The sequence below is a fragment of the Protopterus annectens genome, chromosome 3.part1, assembly GCF_019279795.1.
Source record: "Protopterus annectens isolate FY-2018-M chromosome 3.part1, PAN1.0, whole genome shotgun sequence".
Classification (NCBI taxonomy): domain Eukaryota; kingdom Metazoa; phylum Chordata; order Ceratodontiformes; family Protopteridae; genus Protopterus; species Protopterus annectens.
In genome coordinates this window covers 847,170,043-847,193,823 of record NC_056732.1, presented here as the reverse complement: position 1 = coordinate 847,193,823, position 23,781 = coordinate 847,170,043, and the positions used below count along the sequence as shown (strand labels likewise).

Genomic DNA, 23,781 nt, shown 5'->3' with positions numbered 1-23,781 from the left:
TCTTTGTTGGTTTGGATGCACGCTTGAGGTCATTGTTGAAAGGTGCGATTCTTCATCTTCAGCTTTCTAGCAGACTCCTGAATGTTTTGGGCCAAAAGTGACTGGTATTTGGAACTGTTCATAATTCCCTCAACCTTGACTAAAGCCCCAGTTTCAGCTGAAGAAAAGCAATCCCAAAGTATGATACTGCCACCACCATGCTTCACCGTGGTGATGGTGGTGTTTTGGTGATGCAAAGTATTTTTGCGCCAAACCTACCTTTTGGAATTGTGGCCAAAACGTTCAACCTTGGTTTCTTCAGACCATAACACATTTTCCCACATGCTTTTGGGAGGCTAGGTGTATTGTTTTGCAAATTTTAGCCTGGCCTGGATGTTTTTCTGTGTAAGAAAAGGCTTCCATCTTGCAACCCTACCCCATAGGCCAGACATATGGAGAATATGGGAGATTGTTGTCAAATGTAGTACCCAACCAGTATTTGCCAGAAATTCCTGCAGCTCCTTCAGTGTTGCTGTAGGTCTCTTGGCAGCCTCCGTGACCAGTTTTCATCTTGTCTTTTCATCAATTTTGGAGGGACGTCCAGTTCTTTGCAACGTCACTGTTGTACTTTCTCCACTTTTTGATGATGGTCTTCACTGTGTTCCGTGGTATAAATGCTGTGGAAATTTTTTGTACCCTTCTACTGACTAATACCTTTCAACAATGAGATCCCTTTGATGCTTTGTAAGCTGTCTGTGAACCATGACTTTTGCTGTAGCAGGCAACTGAGTAAATGTCAGGAAAATCCTACTAGGACAGCTGAACTTTATTTGGGGTTAATCAGCGTCTCTTTGATGGCAGGTGTGTACTGTGTACCCAAGAAGACTGAATGTTGTAATTAAAGCAAAAGGTGCTTCAGCAAAGTATTAGTTTAAGGGTGTGCACACTTATGCAACCAGCTTATTGTATTTTTTTTATTTTTTATATTTTTTCCCCTAACAGATTTGTTTGTTTTCAATTGAATTGTACAGGTTATGGGTCACATTAAAGATGAGAAATGCTTTGAAATTATTTATTTTTGTCTCATTTTTTTATAAACTTGGCCCTTTAACAGGTGTTTACACTTTTTATATCCATTGTATCTGTTGATGACACTGTGACCACTCCTGAAAGTCTGGCTGTTTGGTCAACATTGCCATTTTGTACTATTATTTTCACTCAGTATGATTGGGTATCCTTGTAAGAGCCTTAAAGTAGCTGGCTTTGGAGTGTCTGGTGGCAGTAACTACCTTATAGTCTGGGCAGAGGGGCATAGCTAGTAAATTTGTGCCATCTTTTCCCTCTTGTGTGAAATCAACTCTCAAATGTCTGTGGGTGTCTGCTACTTGGAGCAGGGACACGAAGCACTGGTTTCACAGAGAGGGTGCTGGAGGACTTGGCTTGAACACTCAGCTGAGGACTTAACTCTACAGCTGTGCCAGTGGGGAGCCTTATTGGAGACCTGGGGAGAGAGAGAGAGAGAGAGAGAGAGAGAAACCCACCTCCCAGGCTGTGTGTGTTCCCTGTGTGCTCTTAAGGGGAATTGTGCTTGATACAGAGAGCTGCATCTGGAAATACTGGGTGTATCCATTTTTATTCCAAGTGAGCGTCCTTCTCCAATGTCAGTGGTGAGGACTGAGGCTCCTTGATTACTGGCCCAGAGTGGAGACGTCAGACACAGTGCCTGTCACAGTCATGGTCACTTTCACAGGGGATGGAATAAAATGTTAGCATTTTTCAGGAACTGAAACATTACTAATAGGTGGCTTGCAAACTATGAAAATTATCCTTTAATGGGAAGCATACCAGATGAAAGTTTTATTTTTTGTTTTTTGAAATTAAGCATAATCTGAATCTAACTGATAACATTAAACATCATCTGGAACCACCTAAAATTAACTGATATAACTAAATCTGTTCATATGATGGGATTATGTTGTCAGTTTAATTTTTTCCATTAACTTATGCTGAGGAAACTTGTATAGTTTGGAACAGGAAGTGCAATTAAATTTAATGACTGACACCATGAGGTTGTACTTATGCTGTTGAGTACCTTACGTTTTTAAAACCATTTCGGATGAATGCAAACTATGACCAAAACATAACTTTCTGATGTTCACTGGAAGAATGATTAGTACTGCTTCACTGCATATACTGAAGAAGAATGCTATATACAGGGTTACCAACATTCCCTGTTTCATTGGGTATCTCTAACTTGGACAGTAGCCAAGATTCATTGATGAGTGCTATTTTTTTTGGGGGGGGGGGGGGAGTCAGTGTGCAAAGAGGCGCATTGCTAATCAGACATACCTTAAGCATTGAGTAGCACCCATAGCCTGAAAAAGAGCCTGAAAGGTGCAGTGCTAAAGGGAGAAGGAGAGCTAATCTACTTCATGTCTGGAAAAGTACACCAAGAGGGGACGTTGCACTGAAGACAGGCTAGCACAGACTAGTCAGTGTGAGCTCACAAGCGTAGCAAATCACCCTAGAGCTGCATCTAATTATATGTCATAAGAGTGCATAAGATCCATTGGATAGGCCACTCTTGGTGTGAGCAGCAAAGTGCCATCCCTGTTCATCAGAGTAAAGCAGATAGGAAAGCAGGATGGGAAAGGCATACAGCCAATAAGAGTAGGACTTGATGGTAACCATAAGGAAGGGTGTGTGTGTGTGTGTGTGTGTGTGTGTGTGTGTGTGTGTGTGTGTGTGTGTGTGTGTGTGTGTATTGGGGGGGCATTTATCTTTCAGAGGAAGACACCTTTTTTATAAATGGAAAATAATGGTAGGTAATGAAGGAGTGAAGGGAAGGCTGCGTGAGAGAGGGGGAGAATAGCATGTGGAAAGAGGTAAACAGACAGACAAAATACAGACTCAGACAGACAAAATGGACAGGGTAGACACGCAAGGTTGGGAAGACAATGGATGAACACATACAGAGGTTAGACAAGTGGTAATGGTTTTGTGATGGACACTGAACAAGGAATGACCAGTAAAGGAGTGAAAACACCAGAAAAGGGTATGTAGGGTGAGGCCCTGGCATAATTGGACACCAGGCCAGACCAGAGGGTAGGAAACCTAGGTATCACTTGTCTAGGTGATCGATGTTATGGGCCATTGGCTCCCCAGTTGCCTAACGGTTGGAACTTGCTGGTCACACTATTTCATAGACGATGACATTAGATGTTTCACATTGTTAAGCTGTCATCAATTTGCTGCCATGCCTTGTTAACCACCAGAATCTGAAGCTGAGATCAGGAGCCAGTGCAGATCACTCTCAGAACAGGAGACATCATGCCATCCTGCAAAATGGCCATAGAAGAAGCATCACTCCCTTTTTGCAAAATGGCTACAGAGGACACTTAGTATTTCCTCCATGTTACTTCCTGCAAGGTAACAGTCAACTCCATGAGAGGTTGTTCACTGGTTAGTCAGTGGCAGAGCTTCAACTGGTACAGACCAAGAAAATAACATCACCTCCTCTTTATGAGCAACCAGACCTGCAGAGGGATATCACAGTGGGGAAAATCACCCTAATTTTCTAGAAACATAGTTGAAGATAATCAGTGCCCAGACAGCCTTTCTTCCATTTTCCATTTAAGTCCTTATTAGATCTTCCTTTGTTCAGTTTCATTTGAAGGTCTGTAAACGGTGCTTTTCTACCAGATTCCCTCCCACCCTTTCCCCACAAAATCCTTTTGTTTATTTTCCTCAACTGGCTCATAAGTAATTTATTCCCTTGTGTATATACACTGCTACTTTCTTCCTCCTTGTCCTCATAAGATAATATCAGAGAGGCAAAATGGCATCCGTGGTTCTCTCCATTCATTTACAGTGAATCAGTCTTGGTGCCTCTTGTTATTCTGGATATACTTCTCTGAGGTGCAGGCTAAAACCAGTGGGCTAAGGCTAACCAAGTTTGCAGATGACTGCAAGCTGGGCATGGTCATCAGTTCCCCAGGTGATGTTCGATGTCCTCCAAGAGGGTCTCACCCAAACAAATGATTGGTGACAGAAACATAGCTTCAAGCTGAATGGCAAAAAATGCATCATCATCATCCCCTTTGGGGAGAGTGACTTCCCCACATATTATCACATTAATAACAACGTCCTAAGTATGCAATCAGTAGTGAGGGATTTGGGCACCCAGGTTGATGGCAACCTGACTTTTGATTACTGTGTTGCTTACGTTGTACGGAAAGCATTCTACATGATGGCACACCTCATAAGTAAGGGTATCTCATCCAGGGACAGAGAGGTCATAACATCCCTGTATTCTTCCCTTGTAAGGCCAATTGAGTACAATGCTCCCTTCGGCTTCATACAGACACCTCAGAGGTGACCTCTGTCTGGTATACAAAGCAATGTCAGACCCCACCTTGATGGGACTTCTGCATATCTGCAAGTCAAGCTCCAAGCCCCACTAACACGTACACACGACCTCAACCTGGTCTGTGATATAAATAGGACTTTGCTGGCAAGACAGATTTGTTTCCCAGAGACTCCCCCCATCTGTGGAATAGACTCCCTCTCCACATCAAGCAGAGTACCTCATTATCCCTTTTTTAAGCACACCCTGGCTAACTGGATGGGAAACAGAAAATACACCCCTTGGATTCCACCTGTTGGGTGCTGGCTTGTCTAAACATGGGCTAAACTCTTGGCTAGGCTTGTAAGGGCATCAGAGCCAATAGCATAGTAAGCTCCTGTGATCCTATGAATACTTTGAGTTCCTGGTTTTGTCTTTTATTGTCAAGATGATCATGTATTTTTCCAGTGTAGTCCTGTAATTATTGTTTGTCATCATCTACTAAACAGCATTTAATGTACTTAATGCAGGGTTTGAAAGCAAAGCTAATTTAAATGATTTTGTTCAAATTGAAAACTGTAAATTCAGGCCACATTTTCTGGCTGAGGTTTAAAGCTCATCTTTTACTAACAGCTGACTGACTGTCAGCCTGTACGTAGTTTCAAGAATGAGTTTATTTTTTTCTTTTGCTAGATTACTGTAACATTGAGGTTTTTTTTTTAAAAGACTGTGTGGAGGAATGTGCTGTTTGCCGGAATAAATTTAACAAACACAATTTTAAAATTGCTTTTAAAACAACTACAGAGTATAGACGTTTAATTGGGCTGTCCACCACTGTCCCATGCTGGTGGTACCTAATTACATCATTCTTTCTGCAAGAGTTGGATTTAATTGCAAGTCACAAAAGACCATCATTAATTACCAACATGTTAACAGTTTGGCAAATATTTAGCTACCACTTAATGTAAGATAACTAGAGGCGACTCTGTTAAACATCTGCATTTGTTGGGACTTTAAATTTTTTTTTCAGCAAGAGTATTTGCAAGCACGGAAATAGATTTTTATTAAAAACTGAAGCTACTAATTAAGTTGCACATTATTTTTAAGGGTTTCCATCTATGAAATGTAACTACACTTTCAATATACAGTGACATCTCTCAAACAGAGCTCGCCCTGTGACAAATTCCAATGAGTAATAATTCTGCAAAATGTCATAGAAAGCAATAATGTAGTGTAGATGAACTGCAGAACTGAGTTACAGGCAGGAGACCGAGCGAATATTGATTATATCATGATTTTTGTGTGTGGCACTGTTAGAAGTAACAGGTAAGAAAGACTGATTAGTCATAAACTTGATATTTGGGTGGAGTTGTCATCTTACATTTTGTATAAGAATACTCGTATTCCAGTCAATTTCTAATGAAAGAAAAATATTGTCTATTCGAGTCCATAACCAAGTATCTTATTCTTACTACCTTTCTTCCTGAAGGAATTACCAATCAACATCAAGTTTTGCTTGGAAGGAATGGAAGAGTCTGGGTCTGAAGGTCTCGATGAGCTTGTGTTCTCTCGCAGCAAGACTTTTTTGAAAGATGTTGATTATGTCTGCATTTCAGACAATTACTGGCTAGGCAAAAATAAGCCGTGTATAACCTACGGACTGAGAGGCATTACTTACTTCTATTTGACGGTAAATATATGAACTTATTTATTTTTCCTGTATTTTAACCACTTTGTTTTGCTAGCAGATCTAAGCTGAAGTTTCAGAGAAGAAAACTTATTAAGTGATAGCTTCTTTAACACAGCATAAATTACTGTAATGGTTCTTGAATGTTGAATTAACACAAAGTGTACATTTCCCCTTAGTCTTCATAATAGAACATTAAATGTTCTTCGTGTTTCACTGTTGCAGTCATCACACTTTTTTCTTGCTCTAACCGATGTCAGAAAAAGTTAACAATTGTCTTGCCTGTGGAAAGCAAATACTTTTGCAGCCCCTGATACCAGCTTCTACAGATTCACAGACCTCTGCTGAGACCCATTCGGACTCTGGTATGCCGTGAGTTGCTTCTTCATCTATGGAACCTGCGGATGTCTCTACCTTGGATGGGTCCAGAGCCAATGTGCAGGCACCAGCTTCTGAGAGCATTCTGATTTTCCGATGTTCGCATTAAACCGGCAGTGTCATTTTTTACTAAAAATACTGAGTTTCCCAGGCCCAGAGTTCGCACTACGCCTAGTAAATCAATGACCAAAGTGCATGCTCCAGCTCCCTTGCCGCAAACAAATGCTTAGAATGGCTGAAGACCTTATAACTTTAATTAGGAGAAGTCAGCCTTCCCCCTCTAAAAGACAAATAATTGATTTTTTTTCTGATTCTATAGACCATGAGTCCGATGACTGATCCCTCTGATTACCAGGACATACCCTTATCTACCTATGAAGATTCAGATGCAGAGGATTCTATTCTCTCTGCCTCCCCTCCAGTGGACTTTTCTTTTGGTGAAACTTTGCATACTTTGAGAGCATTTCCACTGGGAATGCCAGGACTACCCTCAGTCCAAAAAGAGAATTTTTAGACTTGCCCCAGCACAGGCCTCTACCCCCACTGTTCTGGACATTGCAGATCATGTCTTCATGGAATCCAGTCTTACTCCTGATACTTTACCACCAGCTCCTAGAAAGCCTGACAGGTACTACAGAATACCTGACTCTCTCAAATTTCTCTTTAAGCATCCCACTGCGGATCCAGAGACTATTTCCCACTATTTCCCAGGGACTTAAAGGCATTAAGGCTACTACAGCCAAAAACCCTACCCCTTCGGACAGGGATTTTAGAGCTTTAGACAGATGGAGTAAGAAGGTATATACTTCTGCAACTCTTGGCATCAGGGCTTTGAATTGCCAGATGTTCATCGTGCATACAGCTGCAGTCATAACAGATGGATTCTCCTGCCGTCAGGCGGGTACTCAGTCGGCCGAATTCCAAAGTCTAGGTCCGGCGTCGGTTGTCGTCGCTTCTTCCCTGACGTCAGTGCGACAGGGGTATAAAGGAACTAGCCGACGCCATTTTCTCCAGTCTTTCTTGCCGCGCGGTGCCCGAAGCAGAAGCAGTTCGCAAGTGCTGGTCGGCCAGCTCCTGAAATTACGAAATTTGGAAACCGAAGTCTTCTTAAAAGCTAAGTACCCCGTTGGGGAAACTTTTCTTGCCTCAGACCAATGTCAGACAAAGTTAATAATTGTATTTCTTGTGGGAAGCAAATACCCCATAAGGATTTCCATTCCCTCTGTATACCTTGTTTAGGCCCAGACCACGACGTCTCGGTCTGTCGCTTTTGTGCTACATTAAACAAACGCACTATTAAGCATTGGGCGGAGTTCGCCCAGCATTATTTTGGGAAAGCATTTAACTATACTATGTCGTCGGATACTCTGACTCCGGTTTTGTCTAAAAAACGCAAAGACAAGGACCGACACATGAGGTCCGCGGCCTCTACCGACACCACGCCAAAGCCGACTACACGTGGTCCGGTTCTCAGTGAGGCACCTACGCAGTTCCTGATTACCGACGACACTTCTTTGACGGTGTCTCCTGTGCCCAAGGTCGCAGGCTCCTCGGCCCACACCCCGACTACAGATACCAAAGCCACTCTTGGCGTTGAAACTCAGAATGTGGACAGGTCCACCTCCACTCAAGGTGTCTTCAGACCTTCCTCTTCTTTCTCCATCAAGGCTTTCACAAAGTCTAAAGCAACCATGCACTCTAAGAGACCAGCTACACAGGGCCCATCTCCAGGCCCCATGCCTAAGAAACAGATGCTTAAAAATGGCTGAGGATTTAATTACTCTAATCAGAGGTTCTCAGCCCCCACCGGACAAAAGGCCCAGAGTGGAGGAAGATTCCCCCTCCTCTGATCAGGGCTCCATTATTTCAGAGCACTCTGATGATGAGGAACATTCTTACTCCCCTTTTGAAGACTCTGATGCGGAGGAGTCCATCCCTTCTGTATCCCCCCCCTGAGGATTACTCATTTGGGGAAACTTTGCATACCTTAAGGGAACACTTCCACTGGGAAGGCCAGGATTATTCAGATTCCAAGAAAAGGCTCAGGGAATTTCTCTTCTTACCTCAGCATAGGCCTCTGGCTATTCCTCCTGTCTTGGACATCCTAGATGATGTTTACTCGGAGGCCTGCCTTAACCCGGACTCTCTACCTCCAGCTCCAGTTAAGCCTGACAGGTACTACAGGGTTCCTGACTCACACCAATTTCTTTACAAAAGCCATGCTGCTAACCCAGAAAGCATCTCACAGGGCCCCAAGGGAGTTAAGGCCTCCATTGCCAAAAATCCATTGCCTTCCGAGAGAGATTCCAGATCCTTAGAAAGGTGGGGAAAAAAGGTATATACCTCGGCTACCTTATCCATAAGGGCCTTAAACTGTCAGTTTCATATGCTAAAATACCAACAGTTTTTGTTATCACAATTGAAGAGTAAAATGTCACAACCTGAACAACCAGACCTGAAGGAGTTGCAGGATTTGATGCATAGTGCAGAACAAGTGGGTAAGCATACCTTACAATGTGGTTTTGATGCTCTAGAGGCCTCATGTAGAGCTGCTTTTACAGGATCAGTCATACGTAGGCATGCCTGGCTCAAGGAACAAGCCTTGCCTAATCATGTCGAAGCTAAATTACTAGACGCCCCTCTTCAAAAGGATGTACTATTTGGTGCAAATGCTGAGGAGGTATTAAGGAAAATGGAGGAAAAGGCTAAATCAGTGCAAACTGTGAAATAATTTCTACAGGTTCAACCCCCACGTTTTAGTAGAAATTGGCCTTCCAAAAACTGGTCCTTTCCTGCCACAGACAGGCCCCAAAGAGGCAGATACAGGCGCCCGAGGGGCAGAGGACAATCCCAAGGATCGTATAGAGACAGACAATGGCAAGCTCCTACACAAAGAGGTGGTGAGGACAACTCGCAATCTTTCAGAAAGCAAACCCAATGACTTTCCCCTTTGCATGCCAACCAGGTTTCAAATGGCAGCCCCCTTAGGAGGAAAGCTGGCATTATTCTCAAAAAATTAGCATGTTGTCACAAAGGACAAATGGATCCTGGACATTATAAACAGAGGCTACAAATTCTATTTTCACACCCTTCCAAAAATGAGAGGCATGCCAAACCTGCCACACAATCAAAGGGCAGAGGCACAAAAGCAAATTACAGATCTCATAAACATGAAAGCTATTCAAGAGGTACCTACGCACGAACAAGGTCAATGTTTTTATTCCAGGCTATTTCTGGTGCCAAGGAAGGGAAAAGATTGGAGACCTATTTTGGATCTATCCATCCTAAACGCATTTCTACTCATTCCAAAATTCAAGATGCTCACTCTACAGCAACTTCTTCCCATGCTGGGCAAGGAGTCTTGGCTGGTAACATTGGACCTCAAGGAGGCATACCTGCATGTCCCAATCAGACAAAATTGCAGAAGGTACCTCAGATTTCTTGCAGGTTCAACCCATTATCAATTCTCTGCATTGCCCTTTGGCTTATCTACTGCGCCCAGAGTATTCACGAAATGCCTGGCATCAGTAATTGCCTACTGCAGACTTCAAGGGATACAAATATACCCCTATTTGGACGACTGCCTGATCCAAGCGGACAGCAAGCACATTCTTCTGAAACATCTGGCTTGTGTAAATAATGTTATTGAAATCTCTGGGATACACAGTCAACAAAAAGAAATCAAGGCTAATACCCTCTCGGAAGATAATTTTCCTGGGTGCCAAATTGGACACAAACACCCAGATGGCCTACCTCACGCCAGAGAAGCAGGGGCAACTAATACAATACTTCAGAACACTAGCAAATTGCACCAGGCTGACTGCAAGGAAAATCCTGCAGGCTCTGGGATTCATGGCATCTTGCATCTTACTAATCCCATGTGCAAAGCTGCATATGAGGAAACTACAATGGTACCTGAAAAACATATGGTCTCAACACAGCCACAGTTTGGAAACAATAATACCACTAATTCCATGTCTGCAAAAGGAATTTCTGTGGTGGGCTCAAGCATGTCAAACAAACACAGGTCTTCCATTCAGCAAGCCTCAAGCAAATCAAGTCATCACAACAGACGCCTCGGACTACGCCTGGGGGGCGCACATGACAGATCGGTGCATTCAGGGCAAATGGTCCCAAAAAGAAAAGCACCTTCACATCAATCAAAAAGAAATGCTAGCAGTAATAAATGCTATTATAGCTTTCAAGGACCTTCTACAACCAGGTCAATTATTGATAAGAACGGACAACACCACAGTTATGTGGTACATAAACAAACCGGGAGGAACACATTCTTACCCCCTATGCAGACTGGCCATGTCACTTTGGAACATGGCCATGGACTTACAAATGGAACTACAAGCACAGTACTTGCCAGGCAAGGAAAACACGCTGGCAGACAACCTAAGCAGGAATATGACAGATCCACATGAATGAAAATTGCATCCAAAAGTTTTTACAGAAATAATCCAAGAATGGGGAAGGCCAGACATGGATCTCTTTGCCTCCCACAAGAATCATCAATTGACAAAATTCTGCTCGAGGATCTTCCATCCAAAGGCCTGGAGAGTGGACACTCTTTCTTTCAGTTGGACATCAATGACAGTTTATGCCTTCCCTCCTCTTCCTCTGCTGCCCAAAGTTCTATTAAAGACCAAATCAGACAGACCAAAGGCTCCGGACTGGCCAAGGCAACACTGGTACCCACTCCTGAGGAGCCTTACGCATTCCCCACCATGGACCCTGCCTCTAATGCCTCTTCTGACTCAGCACAGTTTCAAAACTCTTCACAGCCAGCTAAAAACACCCAATCTAGCCGCATGGAAGATTCCTTAGCATCACAACAGGCCCTACTCTCCAAGGAGGTGCAGGATGTCATTTTGGAGGCCAGAAGACCATCAACTAGAAAAGCTTACTCCGCAAAATGGAAACGTTTGTGTCTGGAATGAGAAAAAGGGCCAGGATCCTGGAAAACTGAATTTACCTCAAATACTACAATATTTGGCTGAACTGCTAAGCAGTGGGCTTTCTTTCTCCTCCATTAAAATACATGCCTCAGCCATTTCTGCAGAATACAACACTGATCCACCTTTATTCTCTCACCCTCTCTTAAGACAGTTCCTCAGAGGGGCTAAGCATTTAAGGCCTCCAAGGAAACAACCAATACCTGCTTGGATCTTAATTTCATTCTGGAAAAATTGACCTTACCTCCCTTTGAGCCAGCTGCCTCATCAGATTTGCAATATTTGTCCTGGAAAACGTCTTTCCTTCTGGCTATCACCTCAGCTCGTAGAGTTTCAGAACTACAGGCTCTCATGGCTGTCCAGCCTTTTATCATCTTCCATCACGACAGAGTTTCCTTACGAACCAACCCGTCCTTTATGCCTAAAGTGGTATCCAGGGTAGCTTTAAATCAGGCCATACATTTACCTACTTTTTATCCTAATCCTCAAAACAAAGGGGAGAGATTACCACATTCCTTGGACATCCACAGACAGCTGCATTATTAATTGGACAAAGCAAAGCCTTTCAGAAAATCAGAACAGCTGTTTGTGGCCTATGCGGTAGGAGCTCAAGGGAAGCCAATTTCCAAACAGACAATCTCAAAATGGATAGTCCACTGCATACGCTTTTGCTACTCCTTTCATGGCAAAACTGTTCCTACAGGTGTTAGAACTCATTCCACCAGGGCCACAGCCACCTCTGCAGCCTTCCTCAGAGGAGTTCTCTACCAAGGATATTTTGGAAGCAGCCAGTTGGAGTTCTGTGCATACCTTCTCCAAGCACTACAACCTACCATTATACTCCAAATCTAGAGCAGGCTTTGCCACTGCAGTCTTGCAGGGCATTTTGGCTCCTCCTAGTTCCAACTAGTGCCCTACCACCCCTTCTTAGCTTTGGGATTCTACCCATCTGTTATGACTGCAGCTGTATGCACGATGAACATAGTACAGTTTTGTATCTACCATAAATGTAGATGTTCGAGTGCTAATACAGCTGTAGTCCAGGTTTCCCTCCCTCCTTCCCCTCTTGGGACAGGCCTATAGGCTACCACATCCTCATACAACCTGATTGGGGTTTTCATTTATGATGTATTTGCTTGCAACTACTGTATTTTGATTATATAGCACTGCATTATCACACAAATTTATTATTGCCTTCCTTCTGGGGGCACCTGACACCTGGGGCAAGAAAAACTGAAGAAAATGGCGTCGGCTGGTTCCTTTATACCCCTGTCGCACTGACGTCAGGGAAGAAGCAACGGCAACCGACGCCGGACCTAGACTTTGGAATTCGGCCGACCGAGGACCCGCCTGACGGCAGGAGAACCCATCTGTTATGACTGCAACTGTATTAGCACTCGAACATCTACATTTATGGTAGGTACAAAACTGTACTTTTCACATTTTGAAGTACCAGCAGCATATTATGGAACTAATTAAACAAAAAATGTTGTTGCTTTCAGATTGTACAGAAAATAAAGATTTACAACAGCTAATGCATTCTGCTAACCATAAACATAGTTTGCAGTGTGGTTTTGATGCCTTAGAAGCATCTTGCAGGGCTGCTGTCACTGGGTCTGTACTGAGAAGGCATGCTTGGCTGAAGGAGCAAACCTTGCCAGACCATGTCAAAGCAAAATTACTAGATGCGCCATTAAACCAGGAAAATATTTTTGGCACAAAAGCAGAAGTAGTTTTTAAAAAGATGGAGGAAAAGTTAAATCTATGCAAACTGTTAAATATTTGTTTACAGGTGCAGCCACCTAGATTCAGTAGGCATTGACCTTCTAAAATCTGGTCCTTTCCAGTCCCTTTCAGACATTCTCAGTCCAAACCCGGAGTGCTCCCTCCTCTAAAACAGGGAGTGGTAATGACTTGTGTATCTTCCTTCCCAGCAAAGCTCAAGTATTTCCACCCCTAGGAGGAAAACTCACCATGCATGCACAAAACTGGATGCCCATTACTCAGGACCAGTGGGTCCTAAACATTGTATCCCAGGGATACAGATTTTACTTCCACTCACTGCCAACTCCAAGCGGGCTGCCAAAAGTTCCTGCAAACCAGTAGGCAGAGGCTCAAAAGCAAGTACTTTCCCTTCCCAGTATCAGGGCCATTCAACCTGTGCCTATAGAGAAAAGGGTACAGGGTTTCTACTCCACATTATTCCTGGTGCTTGGAAAGGAGGGCTCTTGGCGCCCTATTCAAGATCTGTCAACTCTCAGCACCTTCCCGGTGGTTCCAAAATTCAAGATGTTGACTCTGCAACAGCTTCTTCCTGTGCTAGCCAAGGACACCTGGCTAGTCACCCTAGACTTAAGCTTATCTGCACATCCCCATAAGGGAATCCTGCAGGAAATATCTACGTTTCAGGGCAGGCTGTATGCACTATCAGTTCTCTGCACTTCCCTTTGGCTTATCTACTGCGCCCAGGGTATTTACAAAGTGCCTGACTTCAGCCATTGCATTCTGCAGGTAGAGAAATATTCAAATTTACCCATATTTGGATGATTGCTTGATTCAGGCAGACAGTCAGGAATAGCTACTTCAGCACCTGGCATTTGTAAAGAGACTTCTCACTTTTCTGGAGTACACCATCAACAAAAAGAAATCACAACTGGTGCCCAACCAAAAGAATGTATTCCTGGGTGCAAACTTGAACACAACTTCCCAGATGGCATTCCTCACTCCAGAAAAAAACAGATTTATTTGACAAACTACTTCAAACTAATGGCCACCAAAACCCAGCTATCTGCAAGAAAAGTACTGCAAGCCCTAGGGTTCATGACCTCATGCATTCTTCTAATTCCATATGCAAGACTGCATATGAGGAAACTTCAGTGGTACTTAAAAAGTCGCTGGTGTCAACATTCTCAGGACCTGGAAACACTGATTCCTATCATTCCTTGTCTAAGGGTAGAATTCCTTTGGTGGGCAGAGGCATGCAACCAAAACAAGGAACTTCCTTTCACTCAACTGCGCAAACCCTGACAACAGATGCATCAGTCTACGTGTGGGGGGCTCACATGGCGGGCAAATGCATTCAAGGCAAATGGAGCCCAGAACAAATTCCCCTGCATATCAATCAAAAAGAAATGTTAGCTGTACAGAATGCTCTGATAGCCTTCAAATACCTTATCCTTCCAGGACAACTCCTGTTAAAGAAAGACAACACCACATTTATGTGGTACATAAACTAGCAGGGGTGAACTCATTCCTACCCTCTCTGCAGGTTAGCCATGGCCCTGTGGAGCACAGTCCTGAGCAACCAAGTGTACCTGCAAGCTCAATTTCTGCCAGGCAAACAAAATTCACTGGCAGACAACTTAAGCAGAAATCTAGAGGACCCACATGAGTGGAAGCTGGAACCCAAAACATTCAAACTTCTAATCCACAGGTGGGGGACTCCAGAGGTGGACCTCTTTGCCTCCCCTCAAAACCATCAATTGAGCAAATTTTGCACCAGAAATCCCCACAACCAAGCGTGGAAAGTGGATGCCCTATCCTTTATATGGGAAAACCTCTAAATTTATGCCTCCCCCCATCTGCCCCTCCTCTCAAAAGCTCTACTCAAGATCAAACAGGACAGGCCAAGGACGATGCTTATTGCCCCAGACTGGCCACGCCAGCACTGATACCCTGTCCTGCACAGTCTGACAGCAATGCCACACTGGCACCTACATCAGATCCCCTCCCTGCTGTCCCAGCAGGAGAGACAGATTTTGCATCCACAGCTGCAGACCCTGAACCTTGCAGCCTGGCTTATCCCCTGAATGCACCACCAGCAGCCCTCAGCAAACAGGTGCTGGACGTCATCCCTGAGGCAAGAAGGCCTAAGTATTAGGAAATCCTATTCAGAAAAGTGGAAAAGATATTGTTCTTGGAGCCAATCTCAAGGAAAGGACACAGCTGTGCCCTCCTTACCTCAAATCCTAGATTACCTAGCAGAGCTACTCCACAAAGGTCTATCCTTCTCATCAATTAAAATTCACGCTTCTGCCATCTCAGCTCAATACAATACCGAGCCGCCTCTATTTTCTCTCCCTCTCATCAAACAGTTCCTGAGAGGAGCTAACAATTTAAGGCCTCCGAGGAGAGCTCCCACCCCTGCCTGGGACCTTCTCTTTGTACTAGAGAAGCTCACGCTCCTCCATTTTGAGCCTGCTGCTACAGCAGAGTTAAAATTCCTGTCTTGGAAAACAGCCTTCCTCTTGGCCATCACTTCAGCTAGAAGAGTGTCTGAGTTGCAGGCCCTTATGGCTGTGGAACCCTTCATTATCTTCCATGCAGACAGGGTTTCCCTCAGGACTAACCCATCATTTATGCCCAAGGTGGTAACCAGCGTGGCTTTAAACCAATCCATCCATTTACCAACCTTTTTTCCTAATCCTCAGAATAAAGGGGAAAGGATCCTGCACTCCTTGGACGTGCACATACAGCTCAGGTTCTATCTTGACAGAGCTAAACCTTTCAGAAAATCTGACCAGCTGCTAGTTAGCTTTGTTACAGGTGCAGAGGGCAAGGCCATTTCAAAGCAAACCATTTCCAAATGGATAGCACACTGCATCCATTTTTGCTACAAGTGCCATGGAAAACCTACCCCACAGGGGATCAGAACCCATTCCACTAGGGCTACCTCAACCTCTACAACATTTCTCAGGGGAGTCCCTACCAGGGGCATCCTGGAGGCTGCAACCTGGAGTTCTGTGCACACCTTCACCAAGCATTACCACTTACCTATCTTTTCTAAATTCAGAACTGGATTTGCTACAGCAGTCTTACAAGGCCTGCTAGCCAGCCCTAATACTTCTTGACTGCCTCCACCCTTCCTCAGCTTTGGGAATCAACCCAAGTGTGATGACTGCAACAGTGAAACATGAAGAACATGGTACAGTTGTGTACACTTGCCATAAATGTAGATGTTCGACTGTATTCACTGTTGCAGTCCTGGTTACCCTCCCTCCAGCCCCCTGACTTATCTATACTTTCTACCGATCCTCTTTTTTGGCCATAATCTTATGGCAATGGTATTTACTTTTTACTGGAGGTGTTCCACACCATGTAATCACTTCCTCCTGACATCTGGGGCAAGAAAAATTGATGTAATGGTATCGGCTGCATGTTTTATACCCATGACGATCTGACATCATAGAAGAAGCGACAGCATCCGACGCAGAAATCCCAAGACTCTGGTATTCGGGCGACTGAGAGCTGCCTGCAGGCAGATAACCCAAGTGTGATGACTGCAACAGTGAATACACTCTTAACATCTACATTTATGGTAAGTGTACACAACTGTACTTTGTCAACAGTAAGTAACCTGCTGATAAGTTACTTACTGTTTCAGGTCATCAAAAATGTTTACCTCTGTTTTGCATAACCTTCATTATCTGCCAGTTCACATCAGAATTATCTGTGAGATTCTGTTGGTGTCCTTCATTCACAACATGGATCCCACTTAAATGAAGACATTAGTTGTGCTATAAAGCCTTTCTGGGTTTTGCTTTCTGTCACTTGGGGGTTGCTAATGGTAACACAGGTACATTTTTGAGTATTCAGGTGGTTATTCCAACACAGGTACATTTTGAATGTTCAAGTAATTGTTCCTTTGGCTTTCAGGCTTTTTACCTGTGGACTGTACCTCAGTTGCTGTAGGAGTATCTTTCATTGGCTGTCCACTTAAAACTTACTTTTTCATAGGTTCATAGGTTCATAGGTTCATACTAGGCTATCTGCCCAAGGGCATTTATAAGCCTAGCCCATAGTTATGTGGCTTTCGCCACCCCTTTAGTTTGAATAAAAACTATGCCTATCATTTTTCTGTGCCTCTGTCAAGCAGTGACACTGAAGTAATCCCTGGGGTATATCTGCGATCTCCCATCCATTGGTCAAGATTCCTCTTGAACAAGGACAGCGAGGTGCTCTGCCTCACATGTACCGGGATTTTGTTCCACAGCATAGGGAGTCTCTGGGTGATGAATCTGTCCCTCCAGCACGTTCTATTTATAACCGTGTCAAGGTTTAAGTCTCCCGCCCTTGTGGTTCTGAGGGATCTAGATTTTTGAGGTGAAGCATATTCATCAAATCTGGGTTTGACATGGCCTTATATGTCAGGCACAGGTCACCTCTGAGCAAGCGGTATGAGACTGAATAAAGCTGGAGTTCTTTCAGTCGGGCAGCATAAGACATATTTTTGAGACCCTTTATCCTTTTGGTGAGGAACTTTTGGGGCCTTTCAAGCTGCATCAGGTGTCTGGTCAGATACATTCGAACGGGCATTGTACTCAATCATAGGTCTAATGAGTGATGAGTACAGGGGACGATGACCTCCTTGATCTAGATGTGAATCCCTTCATGATCAGGTGGGCGATATAGAAGGTTTTCCTAACTACTTTAGTAACATGAGTGTCAAACGAAAGACTACTGTCAACTTGGGTCCCCAGATCCCTGATGACTTTTTCTGTGCTCAGTGGATTGTCACCTATATGGTAGCTAGGGGTAACCTTGTTTTTCCCGAAGGGTATGACTATGCATTTTTGGCGTTTAACTTCAGGCCATGGCTCTGGCACCAGTTATCCGCTTCTGTGAGGCCCTTCTGGAGGATATCTGTGTCAGATGTGTTTTCGACTATGGCCAGTTTGCAATCATCTGCAAACTTTGTCAGCCATAACCCTCCTGTGTTTGCTTGTACTTCAGAAAAGTAGATGCCGAACAAGAGTGGACCCAGGACTGAGCCCTGTGGGACACCACTTGTGACAGGCTTTGAGTCTGACATGGCTCCAGCAACTCTGACCCTGTGGGTTCTGTCGCTAGCCAGTTTGCAACCCATCTTGTGATGTATGGGTTTACATTCAAGCTGATGAGTTTTTCGATGATACCTGAGTGGGGTATTGTGTCAAGGCCTTTGCCAGGTCGAGGTAGGCTGTATGGACTGCCTTTCCTCATCAATGGCCTTGGTGACTGTCTCAAAAAGTCAACCAAGTTTAAGAGGCAGGATCTGCCTTTGACAAAGCCAAACTGGGTTGGATCCAAAGTCTGCAAGTTCCCTATGTCTTTATTTATGAGTTCCATTATGATCCTCTCCATGGCTTTGCAGATAAGGCTTGTCAAGCTAATGGGGTGGTAATTTCCAGGGTCTGTGGAGGCACCGCCCTTATGAAGTGGGACCACAGTCGCCGTCGCCACTCCTTGGTACGTATCCTGAGGTGCGGCTAAGATTAATCAGCTGTCCTAACTGTGGGTTTAATTCCTCGTTGAGTTCATGAAGCACACAGCCGGTGACACCTTCCGGGCCCATGTGTGCTGTGTTTTTGCCTTAGTGAGGGCAGTTCTCACCTGGGCATTGGAGATGCTTGGGGGCTACAATCCTCTGGAATAGATATCTCTCCTTTTGGGGGGGAGGGGGGGGAGAAGTTTGCACTGAACCTGTCAGCCAGTATGTTAGCAATGTGTGTAGGTTCAGTAATATTCACATCATTTTGAACTAATTCTGAGCATATCTGGGAGTTTCCTCCTAGGTTTCTAACATAGCTAAAGAAGGCCTTATGATTGAGTCCTTGGCAATTTTTCTCTCAAAATTTGCCTTTGATGATTTTATGAGAGCTCTTAGTTTTTTACTTATAATGATCAAAGGTGTCTTACCTTTCAAGGATTTTGCTCTGTCTTGTAGTAGCTTCCTCCTTTTGTTGTAGAGCTTGTTTATGGCTGGGGTCCACCAGACTGGACGCTTGCCTTTGGTACAGAGAGTCTTAGTTTTGTTTGGGATTGCCTCATCCATGCAGTCCTGTAGGTGCTGGTAGAAGGCATTTGTAAGTGATTCAGCGGTTTGAGTAATGTTTACCACTGGCTCAGGGGCCTTAAAGGAGACCACACTAGTTTTTAGAAGTGTGAAATCGGCTTTTGAGAAGTTTTTCACTGTGGTCTTTTTTGTTTCAGGTGGTGGCGGGATGAGCACCTCCAGCGAGATTAGTTTATGATCTGATCTCACCAGTGAGGGTATACTTCGGTGTTGAACATTTTGATCCCATGTTCGTGATGATGAGATCAAGTATGTTTTCACCTCTTGTGGGGATGGTGACTAGTTGTTCCATGGCATTTGAGTTTATGAACTCCAGGAATCTTTGGGTTAGAGTGTTCGGGCTTGAGTAGTGTTCCCAGTCTATATTAGGGTAGTTGAAGTCACCTAGTATGATGGTGTTTGGAGATACATTTATCCCTCCAATGTTTTCAGCAAGGCCATGTGAGGTTCCTGAGTTTGAGAGGGTGGCCTGTAACATGCTACAAATTGCAGAGCAGTCTTGCCTATGGTTAATTGCACCTGGATGGTCTCCGATGCATCGTGCGTTGCCACCAACCTTGAGGTGTGGGTGTCCTTTATGAATATGGACACCCCCCCTCCTTTCTTGGTGTTGTCCGGATTTTGGGGCCGGAACGTATGATATGAGGTGAAACCTGTTAGTGCTGGGGTGCTCTCAGGAGCCTTGAACCAGGTTTCTGTCACAGCACAGACATCGATGTTCTCCATTTTGAGAAGGGCCTCGAGTGCGTGCATCTTGAGATTGAGACTTCTGGCATTGAGCAGCATTACCCTTAGTTTTTTTCCTTTTTGGTGTTGAGCCTTTGCCAATATCCGGAAGATTCCTTTTTGAAGGGGTAGGACAAACTGTAATGATTTCTGTTTATGATTTACTTTATTGTTTTCATGTAATTTTATTGTTTTATCTTTCAGTTGCCTAATTTATTTCATTAATTGTATTCCGTGTTTTATTGAAAAAATACTTGAAGTTAATTCACTGGACTTGATGCATCATTTTAACATGATTATTTGCCATCATTTTGCCATTGTTTTTTTAAAGGGAAAAAAAAAAACAGTCGCTTTCCTCTCCAGCCTTAGTGATATATGTGTTGACAGCTGAAACCACTTTCAATTTTCCCTTTTAGAATATTTTAAAAGACCTTTCTTGAGCAGCTTCATCTTGCATGTACATCATATTAACTTTCTTCTTAAGATAGGATTCTGGTGAATTTAAGTATATCTAAGTAAAATGATGGTATAATTGTTCTACAGGTACTTCTTAAATACAGAATTTCAACTTAGTATGTTCATGCTGCTCTGTTTCTGGAACACTTACTTGTACAAGAATGTAATGATTATGCAAGGTGTGCTTACTTAATGTGTTATGATTCATGTTTATAGATAAGAGAAGTCAATAACTTGATTTATGCATTATCTTAGAACAACTGCACGTAACTCTTCCTTTGGCTGGGACTCTAAAATGATTAGAGCATACCCTGTATAGCACAACCATGTATATAAACTGTGCACAGGGTGTGGGCAATTCAGAGACTTGCTCACTTGCACATGAGTCAAAACATTGTGGTATGCTGCTTAGAGGTGATCAGTGTCTGGCATACAAGGCTGTCTCAAACTTAGCCTTGATGGAGCTGCTGCATATCTGTAAGTCAAACTCCACTTGCGCAACCTGCACGTAGGGTCTCAACCTGGTCTGTGACATTAGTAGAATTTGGTGGTGGGATAGAGTTGTGTCTCAACAACTCCCCCATTTGTGGAATAGACTTTCCTCTCCATGTCAACCAGAGTACCTCACTAGCCCTCTTTAAGAGGAACCTGGACAACTGGATGAGAAATAGAAAATATACCCCTGGGATCCCACCTGTGTCCCTGCTGGACAGGGGAAACAGGTGCTGACTTGGCCTCCAGGCCAATAGCCTAGGGATCGTCTTATGAACCTATTTATGCTGTGCATGCTAATACATGCATAATGAAATGGAAATAAGGAACCATGCATAAGAGGCACACTGTGTATGCAAATAGTAAAACTCAAAATGTCAGACTGATTCTAGATAGAACATATAATGGAGGTATGCTGCTCTGCAGTGCATAACTGTGTTTTTTTTTTTTTTTTTTTACATTGATTAATGGTGTACAAGAACTTGGAATAAGTTAAGAACATTACTATAAGAAAACAGAAGAGAAAGACAGTTTCCAACATAGCTCAAGATGTGAATGTAAAGAGCCATCTGAATGAGAATTATTTACTTGCAAAAGTAATAAGCAATGAAAACAGTGGAGATTAATAAGACTAATGGTGACAGTCATTACTTTGTAAATGATAGAGCATATAGTACTAAATTAGAAGCTGGGGATTCTTCAAATCTTATCAGAAATGTTATTATAGTAAATGGAGATTCAGTTATTTGAGGAACTGATACTTAAATTTGCAGAGAAGATGATAAACTTCAAATAGTGTTATGCTTGCCATCAGCAAAAATAGAGAATGCCTTAATTTATGGAAGTACGGATCTATTTTTATTCATGTTGCTACAGATGGTCTCATCCACAAGGGCTCTCTTACTGTTAGGGAACTTACAGACCTCTTATGTAGCATAACTTATACATGTTGGGATGTATTTTTCACAAATAACATACAGAAAAGAAATTCAGGTCACTGTAAATGAAAACATATTTTGGCTAAAATGTGCAGCAAGATTCTATGTTTGCAGTGCTGCAGAACATGACATTGTGCAGACAGGGTGTTATTTGGAGCATCAGATAAACCTCTTGGCAGGATATTCCAAACCAGTTGTTCCAGTAGTGGAAAGGCAGGATGGTGAGGAACACACTGCAGCAGTACCACATCTAATGTGGGTGCAGTACATTGCAGCTGTGTGAAGTAGGTGGAATCTTGATGTTCACAACATAGAATGAAATGATGCATGCATTATGACATCAAGGCTGTGCATCAGACATAACCATCCCCACACAGCTTAGAGGGGTAGGCAAATTGCTGTTAGCATCCCATTCATAGTTGGTTGGGAGGGTGGTACATTAGCACATGACTTCAACACTGAGATGAGGCAGAGTCATGGGAGGTGAGCGCAGTAGTCATGTATCGTAGGAGGTGGTAGGAAGTCAAATCACAATGCAATCTTCAGTGCTAGAGTTAGGCTGCCATGACATGAGCATTGGCCGAGTACATGTTGTTGGCTTGAAGATTGTGTCTGGTCCGCAACTGTGGGCCATGATGCTTAAAACACAGAACTGGCGTGAAGTGTTGAGGCTTGATATTCCCATGGCAGGGAGGAGTATGAGGCTGTGATCCTGTGATTAGGCATGTAGTATAGTGATCCTAGTGACCATTATTACCCATGAAATGGTAACCAAAGATGGGAGGGTGGGATAGAAGCCTGTGTACCCACAAGCAACTGGGAAGGGGTTGAACTATGAGTGTATATGAGATATACAAGTGTCTGCCACAATGTAAACTAAGTCCATGACTAGGTGTGGCAGGCATTTTGCCCAACGGTAACAATGAGGTCATGTCTTCAGTAGTTTCTGTGGTCTGTCGCGGTGTGGTCTGTGTCTGACCTGCCTGCATCTTACCCCTTCCAGAGTTAAGGAAAGCAGGACCTCTGGAGGCAGATCAGAGGGCAGTTGCTGTGTTTCTCATGGTGGACCAGTGTAGGCAACACTGTGCCTGTGTATGTACTCCTTGTCACTATTACTTGTCATTTTCTTGGCGATCCATGAAGAACGCACTCCATTTCTCCAGTACAGCGATCAGCAGTTAATTATGCCTGGACTAACAAACTGCACATCTGCTGGTTAATACCATATTAGGGTTGATCCTGTAGGCATGGTGGTACCGAACAACCCACCTCTATTCCCTGTGATGGAGAGTTGGTGAACATTTCAAATGCTATGTTTCTTGGTGACCAAAGTGGAGTTTGTAAAGGAATGTAAGGTAGAAGTTGTCCATGTTTTGATGAGGCTGTGTACTCAGCCTTTACCTCTGTAAGAGTCTTTGTTATGATGGACGTGAGTGACTTCTTCCTTACAGTGTTACAGACTGTGCCACTGTGTCGTGTTGCATGTTACAGGCATCGTCAGCCACAGCCCCCCAAATGACATCAATCTTGCATTGTCTTGTTGTGCAGTGGTCTGAATGAGAGGAACCTTTTAAAGCAGGAAAAAAATTACAACATTGCCTGTCTGTATATGTCCCTTTAATCCCCAGCTATATAAATAGGTTCTGGTAATATGGTATGCTCTAATCTCATGACGTTTCTTTATAAGATGAAAACATGGTGAAAACATTAAGCATTCTGAGTTTTTATTTTTTTGTGTGATTAATAAACTGTGTTTTGGACTCTTTGGGTCATTCCTCCAAGTGTGTTTTTACATGGTTTACTGGTCACTTTGGGCACATTTATCCACTACGTTTTTTTTTTTTTTGTTTTTATACATAAATAACCAGTAAAAGTAATAAGTCTGCTCTGCTTTATTTTTTGGTATCATTCTCTGATGCTGTTAGTGGTTGAGATGCTACACCAACCAGATACCTGCCTCAACAATGTGCAGCACATTCTGGCAT

The 23,781-nt window shown here is 43.5% G+C and overlaps 1 protein-coding gene across 3 annotated transcripts in view; it reads left to right on the top strand.

Moving 5' to 3' along the window:
• Nucleotides 1–23,781, top strand: part of LOC122798298 (cytosolic non-specific dipeptidase-like) — a 670,350-nt gene that overhangs the window by 487,305 nt on the left and 159,264 nt on the right. For all 3 annotated transcript variants that reach the window (XM_044067122.1, XM_044067123.1, XM_044067124.1), the window contains exon 6: nt 5,814–6,014. In XM_044067122.1, the coding sequence (XP_043923057.1) occupies nt 5,814–6,014 (201 nt within the window). The remainder of the gene's footprint in view (nt 1–5,813; nt 6,015–23,781) is intronic.